At 56.0% G+C, this 27,737-nt stretch overlaps 1 protein-coding gene across 1 annotated transcript in view; it reads left to right on the top strand.

Moving 5' to 3' along the window:
• The first annotated feature begins 8,436 nt into the window (after positions 1 to 8,436).
• DTNB (dystrobrevin beta) overlaps positions 8,437 to 27,737 on the top strand; it is a 141,268-nt gene continuing 121,967 nt past the window's right edge. Inside the window, exons 1-5 of the mRNA XM_063422411.1 lie at positions 8,437 to 8,576; positions 9,009 to 9,085; positions 21,603 to 21,670; positions 22,981 to 23,061; positions 26,043 to 26,256. Coding sequence (XP_063278481.1) covers positions 21,604 to 21,670; positions 22,981 to 23,061; positions 26,043 to 26,256 — 362 coding nt within the window. The 5' untranslated portion in view covers positions 8,437 to 8,576; positions 9,009 to 9,085; position 21,603. The remainder of the gene's footprint in view (positions 8,577 to 9,008; positions 9,086 to 21,602; positions 21,671 to 22,980; positions 23,062 to 26,042; positions 26,257 to 27,737) is intronic.

Here is a 27,737-nt window from a genome sequence, read left to right as displayed (position 1 = left end):
GAATTTACTGCAGAGCAGGGACCCCCACTGTCATGATTCCCCCTCGCTGCTCAGCCACCCCGGCTGAGGAGGATTTAGGGATTAGAAATTAACATTGCACAAAACTGTCCCCACCAGCATCTCCCACCCGTGCTGGTGGTGGCAGCCCAGAACCCCCGGCCTGTGCCTGTTCTGCCACTTCCACATCCAGCTCTTGTTGGGGAAGAGGAAATCCTGCATTTTTGTGAACCTGGGGAGGCAGTGTGGGCTGGTTTGGAGCTGAGGATGTGTCCATTCCTCCCTCAGGCCTCACTTAGACACAAGGAGTGTTCCTTGCCGTGGTCCTGGACAGACACTGCCATGGCTGGGACTGGAGAGAGGCTCTGGGAGAGGCACAACAAAACGACAGAGCCCTTCTCACAGGGGAGGGAGAGGTTTCTCTGCACGCTCGGGGCAGTTCTGGTCTCCCCTTGCCTCCTCTCAGGGTGTTTTTCCAGGCTGCTGGGCAGGGGGAAGCAGAGGATGAGGAGGGGCTGTGACCTGAGCACTCCCAGGCGTTCAGCTGCCGCTGCAAAGGCTCTTCCAGAGCTCCCCCGGCGCTTCCCACCCACCACTGCCGGGCTGTGGCTGCAGCTGGCTCCTCCTCTTGGATTTCCCGCTGTCCTTGCTCAGCAGGGACAATGCCAGGAGCCCTCCCCTGGGAATGTGCCCATGTGCCACCCCGGGAGGGGCAGGGACAGCCGGTGACCCTGCACACAGAGGTGGCCCCGGGCTGGCGGCTCTGGAGTTTACACCTGTCAGTGCCTTAGTTCCATTTCATGCATCAACACTCGGCTTGGGCTGCTTTTCTGCCCTTCCTTTGTGAGGAAATCGATTCTCCCAGTGCCCAGCTGAGCACGCTCCTGGTGCAGCCTGGGGAGCATCCCCGAGGGTGAGCAGAGGGCTCTGAGTGGGAGGAAATTGTCTGGGCTAATCCCTGGAAATATTCCCCAGAATAGGGATAAGGCCCTGGAAGTTTGGCCTGAGGGTTTCAGAAGGGGGAATCCTGTGGAGTCCTTGGGGTGGGATCAGCCTGTCCCGCTGCTGAGGCTCCTTCCCATCACCTCCCCACAGACAGTAAATCCACTCCAATATGGGATTTGTAACAATGGGAGGAGGGCAGGAGTTCAGACTGTGAGACTTTGGTCCCCCAGGAATGAATTTAACAGCACCGCAGGGAATGGCAGCATCAAAATCCAGGATTTCCACAGCCTGATGTCAGTGTTTGTGGCAGGGAAAGGAACCTGAGGAGGGAGGAGCGTTCGGTTTCCCTTTCAGGACACACAACTGGAATCAGAGCCTGGCCGAGGCTTGGCTTGCCAGCCCCAAGCCCCACGGACAGGCTGCGGCACAGGAGGTGCCAGCGCCGCTCTGGGCTTCAGGGTTTGAGCCGGGTGGGCAGCAAGGGAACGGATCTGGGGTGGGATTTCACTTTCCCTGCTGGAATTTACAGGAAAGAGGAGGTTCCAAGCAGTTGCACTGGTTGGGGAGCTGGAGATTTTTTATTTTATTTTTATTGGTTGCACAAAACAGCTCCTGGTGAGGTTACCAGGAGGGACCCTCGGGGGGACCCTTGGGGGGGATCCTCAGGGGGGATCCTCAGGGGGGATCCTTGGGGGGGATCCTCAGGGGTGATCCTCGGGGGGATCCTCAGGAGGGATCCTCAGGAGGGATCCTCAGGGGTGATCCTCGGGGGGGATCCTCGGGAGGGATCCTCAGGGGTGATCCTCTGGGGGATTCTCGGGGGGGATCCTCAGGAGGGATCCTCAGGAGGGAGGCAGCAAAGACCATGCCCGGGGCGGGAGGGTGGCTTGGGAGCGGCTTTGGAGCCTCTCTCCCCCGGGAGGGTGGATTGGGGCCGGCTTTGGAGCTTCTCTCCCCCGGGAGGGTGGATTGGGGCCGGCTTTGGAGCTTCTCTCCCCCGGGAGGGTGGATTGGGGCCGGCTTTGGAGCCTCTCTCCCCCGGGAGGGTGGACTGGGGCCGGCTTTGGAGCCTCTCTCCTCCGGGAGGGTGGATTGGGGCCGGCTTTGGAGCCTCTCTCCCCCGGGAGGGTGGATTGGGGCCGGCTTTGGAGCCTCTCTCCCCCGGGAGGGTGGACTGGGGCCGGCTTTGGAGCCTCTCTCCTCCGGGAGGGTGGCTTGGGGCCGGCTTTGGAGCCTCTCTCCCCCGGGAGGGTGGATTGGGGCCGGCTTTGGAGCTTCTCTCCCCTGGGAGGGTGGATTGAGGCCGGCTTTGGAGCCTCTCTCCCCCGGGGAGGCGCCGTCCCTGGTTCGTGTGGCCCTCGGGGAGCTCTGGAGAGCCGGAGCGGGCGGGGTTCCCCCAGCGGGGATGTGGGAGGCTGCGGGGCCGAGCGAGGACGGCTTGGATCAGCACGGATGAATTGCAGGGGTGGGCAGGGCACTCCCGGGCTGCCCGGGGCCGGGTGCCACCCGTGTGCCACCCGTGTGCCACCGCTGTGCCACCGCTGTGCCACCGCTGTGCCACCGCTGTGCCACCGCTGTGCCACAGGGACAGGAGCTGGGTGCCCAGGTTGTTTTTGATGCTTGCGATTGCTGCACGTGCAGAGCGAGCCCGAGAGCTCACAGTAATTAATATATTTTAAGTAATATATATTTTAGTATCTGAGGAGAGCGGACAAGGGAGGGTTCTGAGGTGGTGACAGGGTACCGGGGCAGTCCCTCGGCCAGGCCAGCGGGGCTTTACTGCAGCACAACTGAAAAGGTTCAGTTCTGCCATTAATGCAATAAAAATGGGAATTCTCACAAAGAAGCAATCCAATACTGTTTCCCAGAGGCTTTTCCTGTGTGGACAACAGGCCTGTAAACACAGTTCCAAAAACCCTAAACCTTTGTCTTTTTGCCTTTTTAAAAGGGACTTCGATTGGGCTTGAGGGTCTGTACAGCAAAATCGAGGTGACACCATTTGAAAATGTATTTTTACACAAATAATATAGAAAAAAATCATATTTTACATAAGAATTTTAAGTATTTGAAATACGTGTATATATATACTGTATGTACTTCGTATATGCTTTATTTTACATTTTCAATGTATTAAAAAGTATTTGAGCTGGTTGGATCTGAGACGTAATAATGTTTAAAAACACAGAAGGGGAAGGATGGTGGGGGGAGAGCGGGTGGGAGCTCTGCAGGGAAGCACAAGGCCAGAGCAAAGGCTTTGGGGCAGGTTTAGCAGTTTGAGAGCCATAAATGGATTCGTTCTCCTCGGGACCCCTGGGATGGTCCAGGAGGGATGGAGTGTGACCCCTGGGATGGTCCAGCAGGGATGGATTGTGACCCCTGGGATGGTCCAGCAGGGATGGAGTGTGACCCCTGGGATGGTCCAGGAGGGATGGAGTGTGACCCCTGGGATGGTCCAGGAGGGATGGATTGTGACCCCTGGGATGGTCGAGCAGGGATGGATTGTGACCTCCTGGGATGGTCGAGCAGGGATGGATTGTGACCCCTGGGATGGTCCAGCAGGGATGGATTGTGACCCCTGGGATGGTCCAGCAGGGATGGATTGTGACCTCCTGGGATGGTCCAGGAGGGAGGGAATGTGACCTCCTGGGATGGTCCAGGAGGGATGGATTGTGACCTCCTGGGATGGTCCAGGAGGGATGGAGTGTGACCCCTGGGATGGTCCAGCAGGGATGGAGTGTGACCCCTGGGATGGTCCAGCAGGGATGGAGTGTGACCCCTGGGATGGTCCAGGAGGGATGGAGTGTGACCCCTGGGATGGTCCAGCAGGGATGGAGTGTGACCCCTGGGATGGTCCAGCAGGGATGGAGTGTGACCCCTGGGATGGATTCCCCACAGCGAGAGCCCAAAGCTCAGCCAAAGCTGCTGCAGCCCCTGGGCAGCCACACCAAAGCTGCAGCGATGGGTGTGCTCCAGCCCTGGGGTGGGAATAAAGGGGCGGCTTCTCCACGGAATCACTGAGGTTGGGAAGGACCTCCCAGCCCATGGGATCCGGCCTTTGACACCCCCCTCACGGTGCTGTGGGGGATTCAGACACCAGAGCTCCACCAGTGCTTCCAGGGGAGCTCCCAAGCAGGGGTTCTTTACTCTGCAGGGATTTGGTGCCAGCCTCCCTGCAGAGCTCGATCTGTCTGTGCAGCTCTTAGCAGGAGTGAATTCCTGTCAGGAGTGGGGTCCCACCAGGGCACTGCGAGCAGCTCAGGGTGTGAGCAGACACAGCTCCATGTGCTGCAAATCCCAGCTCCTCCTGGAGCTCTTCCTTGAACACAGCAGCCAGTGCTGCAGCACTGTGGGTGCCAGTCTGGGAAGCAGGAGGAGCCCTGGAGTGCCTGGCACCAGGCTGGAGCCACACAGGGAACACAATTCCCTGCCCAGGGAGGCTGGCAGCAGCCTGGACCCAGAGGTGCCCGCTCTGCGCTGCCCTTGTAGGCTCAGGTGAATCCCAAGTGACATTTATTCCATTTCATGCAGTCAGTGTTCCCGGGATCCCCTCTGTAACCCAGAGCTGCGTTCAGTTCTGGCCCTGGCATGTGCAGGGAAGGGAACGAGGTGGGGAAAGGAGCAGCGTGAACGTGTCGGGGTTAAAGGTACCAAAAAGATCCTGGACAGACACGGGGCTGGTTTTGCATTGATTGGTACTGGGACGTCCTGCAGAGCCCCCCAGCTGTGGGGTTTAACCGGGCCCTGCACTGCCAGGGCCCTGCTGGGGGAGCACAGGCTCTGAAGGGCTGTCCCTCCTGTCCCTTCTGTCCCTCCTGTCCCTTCTGTCCCTCCTGTCCCTCCTGTCCCTCCTGTCCCTCCTGTCCCTCCTGTCCCTTCTGTCCCTCCTGTCCCTCCTGTCCCTCCTGTCCCTTCTGTCCCTCCTGTCCCTCCTGTCCCTTCTGTCCCTCCTGTCCCTCCTGTCCCTCCTGTCCCTTCTGTCCCTCCTGTGCCTCGGCTCCCAGTCCAGAGGGATCCTGCCTTCATCCCAGGCCTCCTCCTCCCAGCTTCCCCCCTCCTGCAAAGCCACCTGGCAGCGGAGAGGGAACGGCAGCCTTGGGAGTCGTTTCCTATTGACGGTCCATGGGTGAGATAAAATACAAAGTGGCCAAATGTCGGAGCTGCTGCACTTCCAAACAAACGCTCCTGATTCCCCTGGAATCTCCCAGCCCTTCCCTGCCAGCTCAAAACTGAACCCAGCTGCTCTCCTGTCCCTTCCAGTTCAGCCTTCTCTGATGCCAATTCTGGATTCTACAGTGGCAAAGCTGGGCTGAGAGTTTCACCTTTGGAGGCCTCTGGGCTCTTGCAGGCCAGATGCCAGGGATGGGATCCCTGCAGCTCCCACAGCCTCCTCCAGGCCTGCTCCCCACGGATGGGATTCACCCGTCCCGATGGGATGGTGCCACCCTGAGCCCCATGGACACAGCTCTGGTGTCCAGGGTGTCCCAAGGATGAGCCCACAGTGACTCCATGGCACCTCCGTGCCACTGCCGGCCCCAGGCCTGTCACAGGCTGGGACAGCCCCGCTGGAATCAGGACAGTGCTGGGGCTGGGGATCAAAGGCACCTTCAGGTCAGCGAGGAGATTTCTGGGCATTGAAACCAGCCCAGGAGCGATCCCTGGGGGACACATGGGGATATATATATTATACATACATTTATATATGTCATATGTGTGTATATATGTACAAACAATGTACATATATAATATATGTGTGTGTATATATATATGTATAAAATTCCACCCTAGTGTTTCAGAGGAGGGTCCGAGGGCTGCTCCCGACAGCCCATTCCCAAGCTGGCCCTGGAATATCCGTGTCCCCAGGACGTGACAGCAGACACAGTCCTTCCCTGTGGCTCCTGTCCTGCCACAGACTCTGTTGCTGTTCCTCCCAGGGCCCTCTTTGGAGGTGGATCCCGGAGTTCCTGGGCTCTGGACACGCTGTTCCACCAGCAGGGTCCATCTCCTGCTCACCAAAACCATCTGGGCTATGCTCGAGTCCTGCTGCTGGTGATTTTCAGGGCTTCCCTTCTGCCTCCCCCTGGCAGGGAACTGCACTTCCCTGACTTTACAGGCTGTGGACATCGGTTGAATTTTCTTTTGGCACATTTTAAGGAGGAAACGTTGGTTTATTACTTAGTCTTAATAAATTTTGCATTTCCCTCCCTTCTTGGGGTCCCAAGATACTCCAGGAGCATGGAACTGTGGATATGGGGGAAAGAAAGAAACAGGCAGAAACCTGTACCAAGTGACAGGAACTTGATTTCCCTCAAAATGAAGGGATTCAGGGAAAGAGGTGTGTAACCAACTCACCTGATTTCTGACAGGAAAACTCTGAATGCACTTAACCCGGTTAAAAGCAGCAGCACTGAGGAACCTGCAAGAGCCTGGGATTTCTTTTCCCTGAATACGTTAAAAGAATCATCAATTCTGTATTTTAAGTATGGAAGGAGTTGGAGACCTGCCAGTGGGAATAATCCACCCCAGCCCTCAGGTGGCATCACTAGACTTTAATTTATTCTCCTTTTTAATCCGTGTGGCTAATTAATGGCTCTATCTCGTCGTTCGGTAAGTAAAATCCTTTTTTTGCCAGCCAGGCCGAATTCCCCTGGGACCCTTGGGAAGGAGGTTGGGCAGAGCCCACAGAGGAGAGGGAAGCCTGAACTGAGTCAGAGGCACAGAGAAATAACTGAAGCCATGGCACCATCTGGTGTTTTTCCAGGCTCCAGCACTTCTCCCTCCAGCCCACGGCACGCAGCTTTTCCAAACGCTGCTTTGGATGTTTCGGATGGAAACGCAGCCAGCAGGAATCACCGCCCTCACCCGGTCCCACTGCCACCCGCGGGCTCGGCCCCGGGATTGTCGCTGGCACGGACAGCTCGGAACGAGCATCGGCACAGCAGCAGCAGCTCCCAGGTCTGGGCAGCTCTTTCCCCTCTCATTTGCTATTTCCTGACAGAACATTCCCTCCCACTCGTGCAAGCCGTGAGGGCTCCCTGCTGTCCACATTCCGGGCAGGGATTCTCCTCCCCTCCGGCAGGCACAGACAGCGCTGGGCAGGAGGAGCAGTGACATTTCCACGGGGCAGAGGAGCCTGAGCACAGCCCGTGCTGCCGGCTGCTCCTCAGGAAACCCTGCCGGAGCTGTGGGGGCCAGCGAGGCGAGCAGTGACACCCATGGAGTGCTGATATACCCATGGAAGGGCAGCAAGGGAGCAGGGGAACAGCAGGGGAACAGCAGGGGAACAGCAGGGGAACAGCAGGGGAACAGCAGGGGAACGCAAGGGAGCAGTTCCATCATTGGGAAGAGCCGCTGTCGCTGTGGACACGGCAGGAGCTGCGGGCGGCCCCCCTGGAACAGGGACACAGTCCTGGCAAGCCTGAGCTGCCCTCCCGGCCCACAGAAACACCGATCCACGGAATGGTTTGGGTGGGAAGGGACCTCAGAGCTCACCCAGTGCCACCCCTGCCATGGGCAGGGACACCTCCCCCTGTCCCAGGCTGCTCCAGCCTGGCCTTGGGCACTGCCAGGGATGCAGGGGCAGCCACAGCTGCTCTGGGCACCCTGTGCCAGGGCCTGCCCACCCTGCCAGGGAGCAATTCCTGATTCCCAAAATCCCATCCATCCCTGCCCTGTGGCAGTGGGAGCCATTCCCTGTGTCCTGTCCCTCCAGCCCTTGTCCCCAGCCCCTCTCCAGCTCTCCTGGAGCCCCTTCAGCCATGGAGGGGCTCTGAGCTCTCCCCTGACCCTTCTCTTCTCCAGGCTGAACATTCCCAGCTCTCCCAGCCTGGCTCCAGAGCAGAGAGCTCTGGGAGCTGAGGGGATGGAGCTGAGCAATGGCTGTGCCTGGGTGCGGAGGGGACAGCATTGCTCTCAGCTGTGAGGGGACTCTTCTGAGGGATGGCTGCTGTTCACAGCTCTGAGGGAATGGCTGAGCTGACACGGTGCTGAGGGACAGCCATGGCTGAGACGGTGCTGAGGGACAGCCATGGCTGAGACGGTGCTGAGGGACGGTGCTGAGGGACAGCCATGGCTGAGACAGTGCTGAGGGACAGCCATGGCTGAGACGGTGCTGAGGGACAGCCATAGTTGACACGGTGCTGAGCAGATGGTGTTGAGCGGATGGTGCTGAGGGACAGCTATGGCTCACACGGTGCTGAGGGATGATGCTGAGGGATGGCTGTGAAGGGACAGCCATGGCTCACGGACTGCCAGCGCTGCCCCTGCCACCCCTCCGCCCGCCTCGCTCCCCTCAGGCGGCCCCAGCCCCTCAGGGCGGGTCGGGGGCGGGGCCGCCCCCTCGGAGCTCGCGCTGCGCCTGCGCGGTGCCGCCGCGCCCCGGGGTGAGCGCCGCTCGGCGCGCGCGCGCTGCGGCGGGGGCTGGAGCGCGCCTGACGGTGCTGGCCTCTGATTGGCTGACAGGCGCGAGAAGGCGGGGCCGGGCGGGCGGGGATTGGCGGGGGGCCGCGCGCCCCCGGGGGAGGCGGGCCCTGATTGGTCGGGGCGCCGCGCGGCGGCGGCCGGGACCGTTGGAGCGCGGCGGCGGCTGAGGCGGCCCGGCCGCCCCGGGAGCGCCGGGAGCCCCGGCAGCGGCTCAGGTACGGCCCGGAGCGGCGGCGCCGCCGGGCCCGGGCGGGGGAGCGCCCAGCGGGGCCGGCGTCACCGGGCTGGGGGCGGGGACCGCTGGTTTGGCCATGCTCCGGTGTTCCTCCTGGCCGCAGAACAGCTGCTGGCAGGGAACCGGAATGTGCAGGCTCCATTGCTTTGGTGTTACCGGGACACCCGGAATGTGCAGGCTCCACTGTATTGGAATTAACGGGACAACCGGAATGTGTAGGCTTCATCGCTTTGGAATTAACGGGACACCCGGAATGTGCAGGCTCCGTTGCATGGGTGTTATACCGGGAGCAGCAGCCAGGGCAGAGGCAGCCCCGTGTTGTGGCTGTGGAACAAGGCAGTGTAATTTTTCCACGGGAAACCGTTGCTTTCTTGTTGGAGAAGCTCACTTGGTGGTTTTCACATCTCTTTAGGTCGTTTAAATGTCTGAAGAAGGACGTAAGCCCAGGAAAGTGGAAGTTGCCCTGAGAGACTTCTCAGTGTGATTCAGGTAACGGGATCTGGTGAGATTGACCGTGGTGTTGACCTTAAATCTTGTGGTTTGTGTGTTTACTTGCCTGTTTCTTACACTCACGAAACTGATACTGACATTTTGCATTTCTGCCAAGCTTGTGTGGTGAGGCAGCGACTTCAGCATTTTCCCTTATGTGTTTGACATGTGAAAAGATGGAACCCTCTGGTTAAAATGTCTCCAGAATTGTGTTTGTTGTGCAACACGTCCCTCGTCTGGGGGAAGGTGAATCACAGAATTACAGAATGCTTTGGGTGGGAAAGAGCTCTAAACAGCATTTAATTTTACTCCAAGGGCAGGGACACCTTTCACTATCCAGGGTGCTCCAGGCCTTGTCCAGGCTGGCCTTGGGCACTGCCAGGGATGCAGGGATGGCACTGGATGAGCTTTAAGGTCCCTTCCCACTCAGACCTTTGATCATTGTTCTGTCTGCTGCAGCTGCCCAGTGACAAACCATTCCAGGTGATCCAGTGGTTCAAAAGCTCACAGGTTTCAGTTCTGGGTTTCCTTAAATGCTTCCCTGTGTGCAGGATGCTGCTCCAGAGGTGTCTGCCTTAGGCCTTTTCCTTGACTGTGTTATCCTGTGAATTCCTCTTTGGGTTTCTGCTTGTTTTATCATCACACTCAGGGTTTTTGTCTCGTTCTGGGTGTTTGGGACAGCCCGGATCTGCTGCTGGGCTCTGGGTCAGTCCCAAGGGAGCAGCTCCTGGGCTGCCAGGCTTGGCTCCTGCCACTTCCAGTCCCGTGTTTGAGGGGACACTTCCAGGGCCTCCCCTGGGCTCCCTGGGACACCCTCATTGTTCACTGCAGTTCCTGTGACTGCAGCAGCCCTGCCAGCATTGTCCCAAACCCCTGCGTTTGGAGCAGGCAGGGGGTTTGGAGCAGTAAATTGCTTTATTTGTTGGCTGTTTTGCAGCTGATGCAGTCAGGCCTCTGGTTTATCCCAGGGCCCAAGAGCAGTGCGTGTTTTAGGGGGTGGAGGGGGTTTGGGAAGGAGTGATAATGCAGGAAGGGCTTTTACAGCAGCAGAAAAACAACACTTTCCCACCAGTTTAATTACATCACACACAGCCCGGGTGAAGTGGGAGTGAGGATGCAGTCCTGTGCAGCCCTGGGTGCGTGTTCTGAGTTTACAGCCCCTTAAACCAAGGTGGGTGTTCTGAGTTGTGCAGCCTTTTAAACCAAGGTGGATGTTCTGAGTTTTGCAGCCCTTCAGCCCAGGGTGGATATTCTGAGTTTTGCAGCCCAGGGTGGGTATTCTGAATTTTGCAGCCCAGGGTGGATATTCTGAGTTTTGCAGCCCTCCAGCCCAGGGTGGATATTCTGAATTTTGCAGCCCTTCAGCCCAGGGTGGATATTCTGAGTTTTGCAGCCCTCCAGCCCAGGGTGGATATTCTGAGTTGTGCAGCCCAGGGTGGATATTCTGAATTTTGCAGCCCTTCAGCCCAGGGTGGATATTCTGAGTTGTGCAGCCCAGGGTGGATATTCTGAGTTGTGCAGCCCAGGGTGGATATTCTGAGTTGTGCAGCCCAGGGTGGATATTCTGAATTTTGCAGCCCAGGGTGGATATTCTGAGTTTTGCAGCCCTCCAGCCCAGGGTGGATATTCTGAATTTTGCAGCCCTCCAGCCCAGGGTGGATGTTGTCTGTTGCACAGCCCAGGGTGGATATTCTGAATTTTGCAGCCCAGGGTGGATATTCTGAATTTTGCAGCCCTCCAGCCCAGGGTGGATGTGCTCAGCCGTGTGTTGTGGAGGCTGGGACAGTTTTGAGCAGGGAAGGAGCCACATCTGGAAGTTTCAAGCGAGGCCTTGGGGCTGGGCTGGTGCCTGGAGCTCCCTGAGCTCAGCCTGCCTGTGTGGGCTGCTCTGGGGGAGCCTCAGAGCCTAGAGAGGGATTCAGATGAGGTGATTCAGGTGATAAGGGTTTGAATTCATAATGTTTTATTACGTTAATTGTTTTCCCCTTGGTACCGGGGAGAAGAAACCGTGATTTTATTGTCTCTGGTTCAGTGTTTAAACAGATTTCTATTTCTAAACTGTACCTGTATTTAAACAGTTTCATGGGCCTTTCCCAGTCCTGTGGGCTTTAGGACTGAAGTATTTTAACTTCTCAGCTGTGCTTAAGTAATACAGATTTATTAAAAAACTTATGTAATGAAGAGTTTTAGGCAGCCTAGATCTGGAAGAAGCAGTAGGAGACCTTCAAATTCCACAGCAGGCAGCACATTATATTTGGCCAGGTGTTTCTGTGGAAACAAATGGAATTGTGGCAGCAGGTGCCAATTCATCACTGAATTTTAAGAGTTGAATGTCCAAAGGATGTGTTGTGGTTACAAAAACACTTAAAATCATAATAACTTGAGTAGTTACTGACTGCCTGCGAGGTGAGGTTTTGTCAGTCTCTGTCAGAGCAGCTTTTAACTTTATTTAGGTCAAATATTGAACTCGGTGCTCTTGGGTGACCGAGAGCCTCCGTGGTTCTGTGATTTACGAGGTGGGGAGCAAAGGAGTGTCCTAAAGCAAACACAGAGGGAGCTGAGGCCCTAATTAATTTCTTTTTGATTTATTTTTTAACAGAAAGTGACAAGACTAAGGGATAAAACCTCTTAGTTTTACAGAAGGCAGTGGCAAGTGTCATCAGCTGGACTTTTCTTGCAGAAAGAAACCCCTGTTTGTGGAGCAGCAGGAGCAGTCAGGGTGCAGCCAGGCTTTTGCAGGAGGTGTGTGCGTGTCTGGCAGCTCAGACAAAGTTAAAGTTACCAGGCCCGTGTGGGTGTTCAGTTCCCATTGCCTGGGGCAGTGGCAGAGAGACTTTGAAATGCAGATTAATGGCAATTCCTGCTCCTCACTCCTGTACGCAGTCAGTAATTCTGACACTTCACAAACGTGGAATTATTTTAGTGTAGAGCCGTGAAGCTGGTGAGGAAGATTTCACATTCTAAGTTAATTCAGGAGGTGAAATTACCGAATTAAAAGCAAGCAGGCTGTTTTATCCTGCAGTCAGCTGGGATGGGGAGAGCAGCTCCTGTCTCCAGGTGTTCCTCCCTGCCCTGCTGGAATTTCCCTGGTGCCCAGGTGTGCCAGGAGGGCCCTGCTGGGGCTGCCAGGTGTCCCCAGTGTGGGGGAAAGGGCAGCAATGCAGCTCCCAGCCTTCCTGCTGAGGAGCATTGCAGCCAGCTGCGTTCTCTGTGTGCTCTGGAGGCAGTGCTGGGGGACATGGAGAGCTTTGCCAGGCTCTCTTGGAAGCACTGAGTGCTCAGAAATCCCCTCCAAAAAAGAGTCTTCCCTTCCTGAGAGGGAGGGGACCTCCCATTAGGCCATTTCCAGCTCCTCACTGCTCGAAAATCCTCCTGTAATATTTCATTTATCTTCCCCAACAGGGGCACTGCTTTGTGTCAGTGAAACAGTCTCAGCTGCAGGGTTTGCTCTTGTTTGCAGGCACATGGTAACACCCACAGACAGACTTTCACTGCAGGCCAGCAGGGAGGGTGTAAAAGCCCGTTTGTACTCTCAGGCTTTGGGGCAGTAAAGGAAGAGGAGGGTTTGGTTCTGTGGTGGCTCCAGAGCAGCGTTTGAGTCCTCCTGTGCTGGCTGTGCTTGCTGGAGAGCAGAGCTGCCTGTGCCAGAGCCTGTGCTGAGACATCAGCGCTGGCCTGCACAGCCTGCAGAGCTCCTGGGCCCAGCCTGAATCATTCCCCGGGGCCTGAAAATGCATCTGTGGAGCTGTGAGCTTCAAATGACACTGTGGCAACAAACTGGCACCTCCAGTGCCACTGTCACCCCCTGACCTGCAGCTTCCTCAGGGCTGGCACTCCTCTCTGTCCTGGCCACTCACAGAGGTGAAGTCACAGAAGCTCGGGTGGTTTGGAGCTCTCCTGGAGCTGAATTTTGAATTTGTTCTGTTTTGTCTGGAGGGAACCTGTGTCAAAGGTTTTGGAAGGCTTTCAAAGAAACCTCTGATTAAATATTGTTACTTGTTTCATCTTTGTTTAACTTGAATCCAGTACAGTCTTAGCAGTTTCTGGCCAGGTGGGCAGGGGAGGTTGTTGGGCTCATTGGGCTCACCCTGGGGCTTGGACTGGGGATTTTCCTGCAATCACAGAATGATTTTGGTTGTGAAAGATCCCCAAGTTCAACCTGTTCAACCAAGTTCAACTAAGCCAAATCCCCCCTTGTCCCCAGCCCAGAGCACTCAGTGCCACCTCCAGGAATTCCCTGGACACCTCCAGGGATGGGCACTCCAAAGCTCCCTGGGCACTCCCTGCCAAGGCCTGAGCCCCCTTTCCATGGGGAAATTCCTGCTGCTGTCCAACCTGAGCCTGCCCTGGCCCAGCCTGAGGCCATTTCCCCTTGTCCTGGCCCTGTTCCCCCCCCGGCTGTCCCCTCCTGTCAGGAGCTGTGCAGAGCCACAAGGTCCCCCCTGAGCCTCCTTTTCTCCAGGCTCAGCCCCTTCCCAGCTCCCTCTGATCCTTGAGTTTCAGCTTTCACATTTTCCAGATCCTGCACTGCATTGGTGGGTAGCTCTGAACTTCACATGAAGTGTTAGCAAGTTCTCCCAGCCCAGTCAGACAAAACAATCCTTTCCCAGCCCCTGAACCAAGGACACTGCTGCAGCTTCAGGCCCAAAAAATGCAAACAGCAGCGAGCTGAGGAGAGCAAACCGGGAGGATGGGGCTTTATGACCTGAAGCTGTAATTAAACAATTAACCCCAATATGGAAATGGACCAAAACTGTGAAAACTACAAAAGTGTGAAAACTCGTGGCCCACTGTCCATCTTGGGCAGAGCCATGGCCGGGCCCTTGTGCTGCCCAAGGTGCATCCTTTGCAGGCATTTTAATAAATCCTGCTTAATTCCTTTAACTCTGTCCAGCCTCTGTTCCAGGCAGCCTCTCAAGGCATCACCTCAGCTGCTCCTGGGGCTCCCTTCCCTTCCCCTGCTCCGTTCCCTTCCCATCCTGGGGTGTTCCAGGGGGTTGGTGTGACCCCAGTGCTGCCCCTGGCTCCGTGCAGCCTGTCCTGATCCCTCTGCAGAGCTCCCTGCCCCAGCAGAGCCACATCCCACCCTGGGGCTGCCCTGGGCTGGGCCAGGGCGCTGCCCTCGAGCCCAGACCTGTCAGAGTCCAGGACATCCCTCTGGCCATCCTGGAGGGTTTGGAAACAGGACAGGGGGTCTGGGGTCTGTCCAAGGGCTCAGGCAGCCTCACACAGAGCCCAGGAGGACACTGCCTCTGATCCCTGGCCATGGGAGTGAACACTCACATGCAGGAAGAATCACAAGCTGAGAGAATTTAAAATAAGTAGTAGCTGGTTTATTATACAGTGTAAATATAGAAGTTAGGATTTTTAGTATATGGGGCTGAAGAGACAAGATGGAGGAATTGGGGAGTGGCCCCTGTGCTCCTTGTTCGTGCTCCTTGTTCTTGCTCTCGTCCCCCATTTTCTGCTGAGCTGGATTTTAGAGATTGGTTTAGAGTAGAAATGACATGTTAGCATAGGTAGTAGGCATTGGTAAAGTTTTGTAAATAGAAAGTACATTTTGGACAGTGGTTGGGTCAGGGGTACCGTACATAAGAACTGGGAAAGAACTAATAGGTAATTAAGAATAAACAACCTTGATAGCACGGACTGGTGGACTCAGCTTCTCGTCTCTGGCTCTGGTGTGAAACACTTTAGGCAAAGAGAAGACAGAAAACCTTATTACCCCGAGGAGAATCCCAGGGAACAGCAACTCTGAGAAGACCCTCCATGGGGGTGTTGGGCAGGGGTGGGGCAGCCCTGAGCCCCTGGGGCCATTCCCAGCTGGATGTGCCCATTCCCAGCTGGATGTGCCCATCCCCAGCTGGATGTGCCCATTCCCAGCTGGATGTGCCCATTCCCAGCTGGATGTGCCCATCCCCAGCTGGATGTGCCCATCCCCAGCTGGATGTGCCCATTCCCAGCTGGATCTGACCCATTCCCAGCTGGATCTGCCCATCCCCAGCTGGATGTGCCCATTCCCAGCTGGATCTGCCCCATTCCCAGCTGGATCTGCCCCATTCCCAGCTGGATCTGCCCCATTCCCAGCTGGATGTGCCCATTCCCAGCTGGATGTGCCCCATCCCCAGGGCTGTCCCAGCCAGGAGTGTCCCTGTCCCAGGGATTGTCCTCCCCGGGCTCTGTGGGGCTCCGTGGGGCCCTGTGGGGCCCTGTGGGGCTCTGTCGGGCTCCGTGGGGCTCTGTGGGGCTCTGTGGGGCTCTGTGGGGCTCCGTGGGGCTCTGTGGGGCTCCGTGGGGCTCCGTGGGGCTCCGTGGGGTCTGTGGGGCTCCGTGGGGCTCCGTGGGGCTCCGTGGGGCTCTGTGGGGTCTGTGGGGCTCCGTGGGGCTCCGTGGGGCTCCGTGGGGCTCCGTGGGGCTCCGTGGGGCTCTGTGGGGCTGTGCTGCCACGTGCTGTGTCCTGCAGGAGCTTCTGGTGCCTTGCAGAACCCTCACAGTTCCAGCAGAAAGGGCGAGGCGTGCAGGAGGGAAAGTTTTTATGTTTCAGTGCTGGTTTTCTGCCCTAACCTACTGGATTGCCCGTTCATTTTTAATGAAGCTTCCTGCATTCTTTGGGCAGGTTTTTGCAGAATCTGCCAGAGCTGCCTTGGATCCAGTGGATTTTTTATGGAGGGAAAAAAAGGGAACCATTGAGTTGTTTAGAATTTCACTGCAGAGCTGTAATCACGGGGAAGTTACAGTCCATTTCCTGGCTCCCAGCCCAGTGGGTTTTTCCTTACACCCTCCCAGGCTGGAATCAATTTTGGTTTGTGAAGATCTTGCACAATCCTCTGAGTGCAGGACATGTAAAAATATCCGTGAGAGATCCAAACTTTGGGATTTGGGAGCTGCTGCTGGAAGGTGCTTCCCAAAGATTCTCCTGTACTTGCTGGAGATGCAGAAAGAACATTTTAGGGTATTTTTCATACTTCTGTGCACAGTTGCTTTTGCTTCAGTTACTTATCCTATAAATAATGGGAACAGAGTTGAAAATGTTAAAGATAAATGAGAAGAATTGTCAGAAGTGGTTAAAATGTGCCTTAAAAGATGTCACCAGTGTACCTGAATAAGTGTGAAAGGTTTGTCTCTTCCAGGGGTCAGATGTGTCCCCCTGAAATCACCTCTGGGTCACTCCTAGGAAAAGGCACAGGGGAAGAAAGGAGGATTTTTGATTAATTATTAATTATGTTTGACTGCTGAGGGAGTATGAACCAGGAGAACAAAAACATGAGTAAGAGCATTGGATCTTTTGGGTAGACAGAGGGAGAGGAGGGGATTAAGTCAGTCGTTGTGGGGTCCTTGCAAATGAGGAAAGAAATGGAAAAATCCTTCATGTTTTTATTGAAATCTGAGATGAACAAATATATCGTAAGTAAGTTTAATTTTCTACTTGAACAAAAGATTTATGACAGTTCAGAAATTATTTTAGATGATTTCAATCAAATGTCAGTTGAAGCCAGACGAGTTCAGAAGCCCAAAGCAAGGAAGTGCCAAAGCAGATGGACACCAGTAACTTTTCCTGCCAGCACAGGTATGCCCTCGATTTTTATTCAGTATCTTCATCCCACTTATGTTATTAATTAAAGTTACATTTCTAAGAGTGAATGAACTGACAAGGGAGGAAAGCTTTTCCCTGAAGCACCAGGAATGGTTGTTCCTTCTGATCAGAGGAATGGCAGAAAGCCACTGAACCTCCTTCCCTGTGTCAAGCACAGCTCAGATCAGCCCGTGCCCCAAACTGCTTTTCTGATTTATTTTAATTACAAGTTATTTCTGACCATAAATAGGTATGGGCACAACGTTAACCTCATGCAGCAGCTGCAGTTTGATCAGTGACATCAAGTATTATTTCTGCTAACGACATGCAGGGCCAAGAATCTTTAGCAAGCCAGATTTAATAATGTAAATGAAGTTTCCTTTCTGTGCTGCTGCCTGTGGCCCATGAGGCTGCTCAGTGCAAACCCTGGAGGTCAGAACCTCCTGTGGAGCGTCCTGAGGAGCAGAATGGAGCAGAGGGAACCAAAGCAGGGTGTGGTGAGGGGCATTTCCTGGGCACAGAGCTGCCCCGGGGCCGTTACCTACAGCTGATGAGCTCCAAGAAGAGCGAAACCTGCTAAGCAAGGTCCTGTAGTATTGGCCTGAACCCGGGGAGATGGGGGCAGAGCCAGGGAGGGCAGGACAAAGCCAGGGGGGGCAGAAACAGGGAGGACAAAAACAGGGAGGCAGAGCCAGGGGGTCACAGGCAGGAGAGCAAAGCCAGGGGACACAGGCAGGGGGCTGAGCCAGGAGAACACAGCCAGGGAGGGCAGGACAAAGCCAGGGGAGGCAGAGCCAGGGAGGACAAAAACAGGGGGACAGAGCCAGGGGGTCACAGGCAGGAGAGCAGAGCCAGGGGGTCACAGGCAGGAGAGCAGAAACAGGGGGTCACAGGCAGGGGGACAGAGCCAGGGGGTCACAGGCAGGGGGACAGAGCCAGGAGAACACAGCCAGGGAGGGCAGGACAAAGCCAGGAGGGCAAAGCCAAGGGGACACAGACAAGAGGGGCAGAGCCAGGGAGGGCAGGGCAGAGCCAGGGGGGCACAGGTAGGGGGACAGAGCCAGGGTGGGCAGAGCCAGGGAGGGCAGAGATGAGGGAACAGAACCAGGCAGGGCACAGTCAGGAGGGCAGAGCCAGGGAGGACAAAAACAGGGGGGCAGAGCCAGGGGGCAGAGCCAGGGAGGGCAGGGCACAGCCAGGGGGGCAGAGGTGAGAGGGCAGAGCCGAGGGGACAGAGCCAGGGTGGCACAGCCAGGGGGACAGAGCAAGGGAGGGCAGACCCAGTGGAACAGAGCCAGGTAGGGGTCTCTGGGGACTCACAGGATCTCCCTACAGCCAGGGAGGTGTAAATCTCACCTCCTGTGGTGGGGCAGAGCACTAGGAGGGAAACAGGGAGGGGAAAAAAAGGTGTCAAACAAGGGAAACTAGAAAAATGTGAGTTTATTAAAGATATTTTAGGTGGTGGGTGAGTGTAGAACTTGCCACAGTAGTTGGTGTGGGATTTGTAAGTTGTCTTTGCTAGGAACTCTGTCAGAGGGTGCTCCTGAGGCCATGCAAGTGTTGAAAAAGAGAGAAGGTGAAAGGATGAAGGGAAATGACAAAATTTTGGACGTTTACACCAGACACACTCAGCTGCAGCTGTCTAAGGTCTGCGTTGTTTTCTGCTTTTAGCTGAACTTTGCTTTTCAACAAGGATTTCCAAATAACTGGATTCCTGTCCCTGGCAGAGCCCAAGGCCAGGCTGGACAGGGCTGGGGCAGCCTGGGACAGTGGGAGGTGGCCCTGCCATGGCAGGGGTGGCACTGAGTGGCTCTGAGGCCCCTCCAACCCAGCCCATGCTGGGATTCTATATTTGAATGGTTTCCCCTCCGTGTGCCCATGGAATGTGAGCAGCCACCCCAGGAATTCCTGGCTGCCACATCATTCCAGCCCGGGTTGTGTTTCCTGGCACTTTGCTCATGGATTTTGCTGCAATTTTTGTAAAAAGCAAGGAACCAGCAAACAAACAAACGAAGCCATCCCAAAAATTCCCCACCAAACCCCAAAGCCAGCCTCCCCACGCCCTCCAAAGAACCCAGCCTAACAAACCAAACCAGCTCAGGCCGAGCTGCTCTTTCCCTTCCCTGTTTTGGGAGCTGAGCACTGTAATTTGCATCCCAAACATAGTTGCATTTCTTGTGGCTTTGGTTCATTCCTGTTTTGAACTTGAGAAAGACTCCCCATCTTCCTTCTTCCCAGCCTCATCACCGGGGGATCCTTCTGTACCTGATGGTTCAGGGATTAAAAACAGGTTTGTCAATTATTCTGAACAACCTAATTTCCACCACTTTTCCAAATATTTGGCGGTAATGTGGGAGTTGGGCTCTTTTCCCAGGGAACAGGGACAGCACAAGGGGAAATGGCCTCAGGCTGGGCCAGGGCAGGCTCAGGTTGGATTTTGGGAACAATTCCTCCCTGGGAAGGGCTCTTCATCCCTGCACAGCTGCCCAGGGAGGGGTGGAGTCCCCATCCCTGCAGGGATTTAAAGGCCCTGTGGATGTGGCACTTGGGGACAGGGGTCAGTGGTGGCCTGGGCAGTGCTGGGGATTGTTTGGCTCGATGGGCTGAGAGGGCTTTTCCAGCCTGGACAATTCTGTGTTTCCATTCCTGGATTCTCCCTCTGCTCTGTCCACAACGTGTGGCCCTGCCCAGATCATCCCCGAGGAGTTTCCCCCTCCCAGACTGGGGCAGGGAAGATCCAGCAGGGGCAGCTCGTGAGTCCAGAGAGCGCCTTGGATGGGTTTGGTGAGCAGGTCCAGGAAAAGCACAAACCTCCTTCTCCTTTTGAGCCAGGCAGGAGACTGGAGAGAGGCTGAGGGAGCTGGGAAGGGGCTGAGCCTGGAGAAAAGGAGGCTCAGGGGGGACCCTGTGGCTCTGCACAGCTCCTGACAGGAGAGGACAGCCAGGGGGGGTCGGGCTGTGCTCCCAGGGAACAGGGACAGGACAAGGGGAAATGGCCTCAGGCTGGGCCAGGGCAGGCTCAGGTTGGACAGCAGCAGGAATTTCCCCATGGAAAGGGGGCTCAGGCCTTGGAGGGGGCTGCCCAGGGAGCTTTGGAGTGCCCATCCCTGGAGGTGGCACTGAGTGCCCTGGGGACAAGGTGGGGATTGGGCACAGCTTGGACTCGATGGCCTGGGGGAGCTTTTCCTGCTGAAGGATTCTGGGATCATGGAGAGAACAGATCCCTCATTCAGGTCTCATTTTGGGGGGAACTTGGAGAGCTCAGTCCCTCCCTTTCCTTGCAGAGGGCACAGAGGGCACCACTCGACTCCTCTGAAATGGAATTGTGTCTGTCTGGGTCACTGTGACCTCTCTATCCAGGAATTCCACATGGCAGCCTTGGGTGCTGTGTCCAGCACTGGGAACGGCCTCTGGAGCTCCTGTCCTGGCACAAGTGGTGCCCCTCTGTGCCAGGGTGCCCAGAGCAGCCCTGGCAGTGCCCAAGGCCAGCCTGGACAGGAGCCTGGCACAGTGGGAGGTGTCCCTGCCATGGCAGGGGTGGCACTGGATGGGCTTTGAGGTCCCTTCCCTCCCAAACCAGTCAGGGATTCCATGAACGAGGAATCTCTAGGGAAAGGTGAAGTCATGGCACTGTCAGGTGCTTTGAGGAGAACGAGGTGGGATTGAAGCTCGTGTGCCCAAACCCCCAGCTTTTACAAGTCATAAAAAATGCCACTGAGGCTTTTCCTGTAAAAAAAAATCAGTAGAGACACAGCAGTGGCTTTCAAAAGTGGGAAAAGCCAAGGAAATCCGATGAATTTTCAGGTCAGAGCCCATGTGCTGCTTCCTTGGAGGGCTCCAGGCTGTGGGAGTCCAGCAGGGAATGGGGAAGTGCCCAGGGCTGTTCCTCAGGGATGTGTGTGAGTGCCAAGGCACCACTGCTGCTGCTCCTGCTGGCCCTGGAGGCTGAGGAGAATTGAGTCTGCGTGGAACTGGAGAGGAATTGTTTGGGGTTTTTGTCTGGTTTTGGGGTTGGACACATTAAAACCTGCATTTAATGGTTTTTAAGTTGGTGGATTTGGTAACAAAAGAATAATGTGATCATTATAAATTAAATTTTACACTGATGCTGAATTAAGTTGCTCTTTTTGCTGCATTGGACTGAAATTTGGCACCTTTCAGGACTCTGTAGTGAAACAAGCCCTGAGAGCTGCTGGATTGTCCCCGTGTCCCCTTCCCTTGGGGTACAAGCTCCTCCCTGCTCCTGTCTCTCCTTTAATCTGATTTCCTCGGAAAGGGAGGCTCTGTCACCACACTGGTTTTATTTCCACCTTAATTAGCTGGAAGTTCTTTACTTCCCTGGTTAATCCCACTTAACCTCAGGTGTCAGGGTTCAGAGTTAAATGAATTTTAACAAGTTTTGCTTAAAGCCAGCATTCCCCCAAAGCCTCCATCCCCACAAATCCTGCAAGGTCCTTTCCAAGCTGAAGGATTCTGAGGTCCTGCAGGGAAGAGGGGTCACTGACCCCTGCCAGCCAGGGAAGGGGATGGGGTGGGCTGTTCCTCCTGACCCCCAAGGTCCCTAACGTGCAGCATCTCCCCTTTTTTTGGCTCAGCTACTCCTCACTTGCTCTGTGTTTTCAAACAAAACCCCAAGGGATTCTTTATGGATATTTCTGCATGTGTTAATGCAGCTCTGAGCTTTTCAAACCAAAGCAATTGGAGTGTTGAGGATGGATGTTTCTGTGCTGTGCCCTGCCTTGGAAGGTGTTAACGAGCCTGGAGTGTGTGTGTGCAGTGGGATGGTGATGAGAGGTGTCTGTCTGTCTGTCTGTCCTGGCACTGCCAGCCCCCAGGCAGAATCAGAGTGTTCCCACCAGGGACAGAGTCCTGCTGTTCACAGCAAGCTGCTCTTGTAACAGGAATTCTCACACAAACAGTGTTTTTTGCCATTTTTGTCTCCAGAATGATTGAGGAGAGTGGGAAGAGGAGGAGGACCATGGCAGAGAAGAGGCAGCTGTTCATGGAAATGAGTAAGTAGGAAATCTGAAGACATAATGTCATTTTTTCTTTCCCTGAGAGCTTCACTGTGACAGCTGCACCAGATCATCCCCATCCTGTTCCACACGCAGGGAAAATCATCCAGGGGCTGCTCAGGAGGAGAATGGCCAAGGGCAGGCACAGCTCCCGGGGAAGGTGCTTTATCCCCAGGTTTTGGGGAGCTCCTTCCTTGGGGAATGTTCACATCTCATCCGTGCCATTCCCTGGGGTTTGTGCACAGCTCTTTAAATGAGTGATGACAACAGACAGAGCACCTTTGGCCTTAAAAAAAGATCAAAAATGGCCCTGCAGTGCTGGTGTGACACAAGAAATGGTTTGGGGGCTGATTTGTGCAGGAGCATCATCTGGAAGAGTTCAGAATTTGTGTTTGCATGACATCACATTATCCTGCTGTCCTGCAAGGACTCGGGGCTGAGGGAACTCCTGGGTGAGGCCAGCGTGTCCCTAATTCCAGTTACAGACTGAGGGAGCTCTAGCTTCAAACTGCAGATTTACACTGGTTTGATTCCAGAGCAGCACTGTCCTGGGATCATGGAGTGCTCTGGGTGGGAAAGGGAGCTCAAATCCCACCCAGTGCCACCCCTGCCATGGCAGGGACCTCAAATCCCACCCCTGCCATGGCAGGGACCCTAAATCCCACCCAGTGCCACCCCTGCCATGGCAGGGACCCTAAATCCCACCCAGGGCCACCCCTGCCATGGCAGGGACACCTCCCACTGTCCCAGGCTGCTCCAGCCCCAGTGTCCAGCCTGGCCTTGGGCACTGCCAGGGATGCAGGGGCAGCCACAGCTGCTCTGGGCACCCTGTGCCAGGGCCTCCCCACCCTGCCAGGGAACAATTCCTGATTCCCAAGATCCATCCAGCCCTGCCCTGTGGCAGTGGAAGCCATTCCCTGTGTCCTGTCCCTCCAGCCCTTGTCCCCAGTCCCTCTCCATCTTTCCTGTCAGCCCCTCCAGGCACTGCAAGGCCACAGTGAGGTCACCCAGAGCCTTCTCCAGGCTGAGCACTCCCCAGCTCTCCTGGCCTTTCCTCCCAGCAGAGCTGCTCTGATCACCTGGGGCTCCTCTGGGCTCTCTGCAGCAGCTCCAGGTCCTTGTGCTGTTGTCCCCCAGGGCTGGGGCAGCTCTGCAGGTGGGGTCTCACCTGAGCACAGGGGCACAGTCCCCCCTCCCTGCTGTGTGAGGGGACCCTGGAGCCTTTTCCCAGTCCCTCCTCTGGACAGCATCAGCTGCAGGGGCTGCTGCAGAGGGGAGCAGAGGCCCCATGCTCTGGTTTGTTGCAGGAGCCCAGAACTTTGACGTGATCCGGCTCTCCACGTACAGAACCGCCTGCAAGCTGCGCTTCGTGCAGAAGAGGTGCAACCGTGAGTGGTGCCCCGGCCTCATCCTCATCCCCAGCCCTGCATGGCTGCTGCAGTGCTGCCCCAGCCCCTCTGCAGTGCAGGGGGAGCCTGAGCACGCCCTGTCAGCTGTTATTTGAACAGAGATCTGATATCTTTATCCATGGTTTGGAAGGACAGGAGTCTGCCAGGGAGAGCCAGAGCCTCCCTGGGAGTGGAGAATGTAAACACCCTCCCTCCAATTTAATGTCATTTTGATTAATAGAATTTATAATATAATTTTGAAGATAAGAGGCTTTCAGGCAAATATATGGGGATAGGAATAACAGTTCTTTACTAGGAATATTAAAAAGAAAAATGAAGAAGTACAAAAAAAAAAACCAAACAAAAAAGGAAAGACTGCCCAGAGTCAGGACAAACCTGCCCCCCTGCTGCTCAGGGTGCTGGCAGCAGCCCAGTGCAGCTCCTGCAGTGCCAGATGTGGCTCTGTTGGAGCAGAGATGATCCTGTAGAAGGTGCAGTGGTGTGAGATGGGTCCAGCCTTCCTCTGGGAATGCAGAGCTCACAGGCTGTGCTGGGCTCTGAATGCCAGGATTTATCCAGGTGGGAATGCAGAGCACACAGGCTGTGCTCTGAATGCCAGGGTTTATCCAGGTGGGAATGCAGAGCACACAGGCTGTGCTGGGCTCTGAATGCCAGGATTTATCCAGGTGGGAATGCAGTGCACACAGGCTGTGCTGGGCTCTGAATGCCAGGGTTTATCCAGGTGGGAATGCAGAGCACACAGGCTGTGCTGGGCTCTGAATGCCAGGATTTATCCAGGTGGGAATGCAGTGCACACAGGCTGTGCTGGGCTCTGAATGCCAGGGTTTATCCAGGTGGGAATGCAGTGCACACAGGCTGTGCTGGCTCTGAATCCCAGGGTTTATCCAGGTGGGAATGCAGAGCACACAGGCTGTGCTGGGCTCTGACTCTCAGGATTTATCCAGGTGGGAATGCAGTGCACACAGGCTGTGCTGGGCTCTGAATCCCAGGGTTTATCCAGGTGGGAATGCAGAGCACACCAGCTGTGCTGGGTTACAAATCCCAGTGTTTATCCAGGTGGGAATGCAGAGCACACAGGCTGTGCTGGGCTCTGAATGCCAGGGTTTATCCAGGTGGGAATGCAGTGCACACAGGCTGTGCTGGGCTCTGACTCTCAGGGTTTATCCAGGTGGGAATGCAGAGCACACAGGCTGTGCTGGGTTCTGAATGCCAGGGTTTATCCAGGTGGGAATGCAGAGCACACAGGCTGTGCTGGGCTCTGAATCCCAGGGTTTATCCAGTGGGAATGCAGAGCACACAGGCTGTGCTGGGCTCTGAATGCCAGGATTTATCCAGGTGGGAATGCAGAGCACACAGGCTGTGCTGGGCTCTGAATGCCAGGGTTTATCCAGGTGGGAATGCAGAGCACACAGGCTGTGCTGGGCTCTGAATGTCAGGGTTTATCCAGGTGGGAATGCAGAGCACACAGGCTGTGCTGGGCTCTGACTCTCAGGATTTATCCAGGTGGGAATGCCGGGCTCCTCCCCTGGGTGCAGCATCTCCCATGGATGATGGAATTGGATCAGCCCCTGCAGGGAGCCTCGATGGCCCCTGGACAGCAGAGATTCCCTGCAGGGAGGATGGGTCCTGGAAGGGATAAAGAGCACTGCCCCAGCTGGGTTTAACAGCTGCCCATTAACAGAAGGGCTGAGGAGGCCAGCAGGACACGTGTCCCTGCTGTGTCCCTGGGCTGTGGGGGCCATAGCCCAGATCCTGTTGCTGGTTAGTGCTGGTTAGTTAGTGCTGGTTGGTTAGCACTGGTTAGTTAGTGCTGGTTAGTTCCTGGCTGCAGGTGCAGGTTTAGGATTAGAGCTCTGTTTCCAGCAGGGAGCACAAGGAATGTTCCAGAGCTCTGCACCACTGCCCACAGGAGCCCCGGGCCCCTTGGCACCCCTGGGCTGGGCATGGGGCTGGCAGCTCTGGGCTCTCTCTGCTCCAAGGCGCTCCAGGGCCGTGGGGAGAGCCTGCCTCTGGTCCTTGGGGGGTGTTTCTGTCAGAAATACAAGGCACAAGCTGGCACTGCCTGCAGAGCCCTCTGTGGGGGAGATCCAGGAGGGAATCCCACTGATCCCTGCTCTGGGTGCTGGGGCATCGCTCAGCTGGGGTGGCTGCTGGTCCTTGGGTGTCTTCTCCACTCCCCTGCAAACCTTAAAGCTTGGAAACGTTTCAAAATGCTGTTTAATGTGGTTCTGCAGATCACTCACTGTGGTTTGGGAAGGTTTTCTGCACGTTGTTTACACTCCTCAGACACAGCAGGGAGATTGTGGGGAACGCTCTGGAGCCCCAGATGTGTGTTTATAAAATATGGTGCTCTGGGTTTGGGGACTGGATCAACTGGAAACAGTCAGAGTTCAACTGGGAACATCAAGTTCCTCCACCAATACTCTACGAGTCAGCGTGAGGGTGTTCAAAACCACTGGGAACACTTTGTAGTGGGTTTAGAGAATCATCAGATCCCAGAACCGTTTGGGCTGGGAAGGGACCTCAAATCCCACCCAGTGCCACCCCTGCCATGGCAGGGACACCTCCCACTGTCCCAGGCTGCTCCAGCCCCAGTGTCCAGCCTGGCCCTGGGCACTGCCAGGGATGCAGGGGCAGCCACAGCTGCTCTGGGCACCCTGTGCCAGGGCCTGCCCATCCCCACAGGGAGCAGTTCTGGCTGGTGCCTCAATCACTGCATGCTCAGGGACTCTGCTCCTTCAGGAGCTGCTCCTGCCAGAGGCCCAGGTGCTGAAGGGAGGGGTAAAAGCCACATCTGGGCACTGCTGTGTCCCCTGAGGAGCTGTGGGGGTGAGCTCAGTGTCCCACTGTGCCCAGTGGCTGTTCCTGGCAGGGGAGAGCCCGCCCTGCTCTCAGCAGTGCCATCACAGGGCTCACATGCCCTGCAGAGCAGAAGGTAACTGCTCCTCCTCTGTCTCCAGTGCACCTCGTTGATATCTGGAATATGATTGAAGCCTTCCGAGATAACGGCCTTAACACTCTGGATCACAGCACAGAGATCAACGTGTCCCGCCTGGAAACCATCATCTCCTCCATCTACTACCAGCTGAACAAGCGCCTGCCCTCCACCCACCAGATCAGCGTGGAGCAGTCCATCAGCCTGCTGCTCAACTTCATCATTGCAGCCTACGACAGGCCAGTACTGCCCCCTTCCCCTTCCCCTTCACCGTCCCCTTCCCCCCATCCCCCCTTCCCAAACCACTTCCCCAACCCTTCCCTTCCCCTTCCCAACCCTTCCCAACCCCTCCCTTCCCTTCCCAAATCCCCTCCCAACCTCCCTTCCCTTCCCTTCCCTCCCCTTCCCTCCCTTCCCTTCCCTTCCCCTCCCATCCCTTCCCATCCCCCTTCACCTTCCCCTTCCCATCCCTTCCCATCCCTCCCTTCCCCATCCCTCCCCCCTTCCCATCCCTTCCCTTCCCTTCCCTTCCCCCCTCCACATCCCTCCCTTCCCTTCCCAAACCCTTCCCTCCCAAACCTCCCTTCCCAAACCCCTCCCAAACCTACCCCAACCCCCAAACCTACCAACCCCTTCCACCAACCTTCCTTCCCTCCAAAACCCCTACCCAAACCTTCCCCAACCTTCCCAAACCCCAAACCTTCCAACCACCCAAACCTTCCCAACCCTACCCTTCCCTTCCAACCAACCCTTCCCTTCCCATCCCTCCCTATCCCCTTCCCTTCACCTTCCCAACCATCCCTCCCAACCTTCCCTCCCATCCCTTCCCCTTCCCCCTTCCCTTCCCTCTTCCCTTCCCTTCCCATCCACTTTCCCTCCCTTCCCTTCCCTTCCCTCCTTCCCTCCCTCCTCCTTCCCTTCCCTCCCTTCCCTTCCCTTCCCTCCCTTCCCTCCCTTCCCTTCCCTTCCCTTCCCTCCCTTCCCTTCCCTTCACCTTCCCTTCCCTTCCCACCCTTCCCTTCCCTCCCTTCCCTTCCCTTCCTCCATCCCTTCCCTTCCTTCCCAACCTTCCCTTCCCTTCCCTCCCATCCCTTCCCTTCCTCCCTTCCCTTCCCTACCTTCCCTTCCCAAACCTTCCTCCCTTCCAAACCTTCCCATCCCTCACCTTCCCTTCCCAAACCTCACCTTCCTTCCCAAACCTAACCTTCCACCTTCCCTTCCCAAACCTAACCTTCCCTTCCCTTCCTCCCTTCCCTTCCCTTCCCTTCCCTTCCCTTCCCTTCCCTTCCCTACCTTACCTTCCCTTCCCTACCTTCCCTTCCCCTTCCCATCCCTTCCCTTCCCTCCCATCCCTTCCCTTCCTTCCCCTTCCACCTTCCCTTCCCTTCCCTACCCCTTCCCTTCCCATACCTTCCCTTCCCTTCCACCTTCCTTCCCTTCCCTTCCTTCCCTTCCCTTCCCTTCCCCTTCCCTTCCCTTCCCTTCCCTTCCCTTCCCCTTCCCCTTCCCTTCCCTTCCCTTCCTCCCTTCCCTTCCCTTCCCTTCCCTTCCCTTCCCCTTCCCTTCCCTTCCCTTCCTTCCCTTCCCTTCCCTTCCCTTCCCTTCCCTTCCCTTCCCTTCCCTTCCCTTCCCTTCCCTTCCCTTCCCTTCCCCCTTCCAACCTTACCTTCCCATACCCTAACCTTCCCATTCCCTACCTTCCCTTCCCTTCCCAAACCTT

Source organism: Prinia subflava, chromosome 2 (genome assembly GCF_021018805.1).
Source record: "Prinia subflava isolate CZ2003 ecotype Zambia chromosome 2, Cam_Psub_1.2, whole genome shotgun sequence".
Classification (NCBI taxonomy): Eukaryota; Metazoa; Chordata; class Aves; order Passeriformes; family Cisticolidae; genus Prinia; species Prinia subflava.
This window is presented reverse-complemented; position numbering and strand designations above follow the sequence as displayed.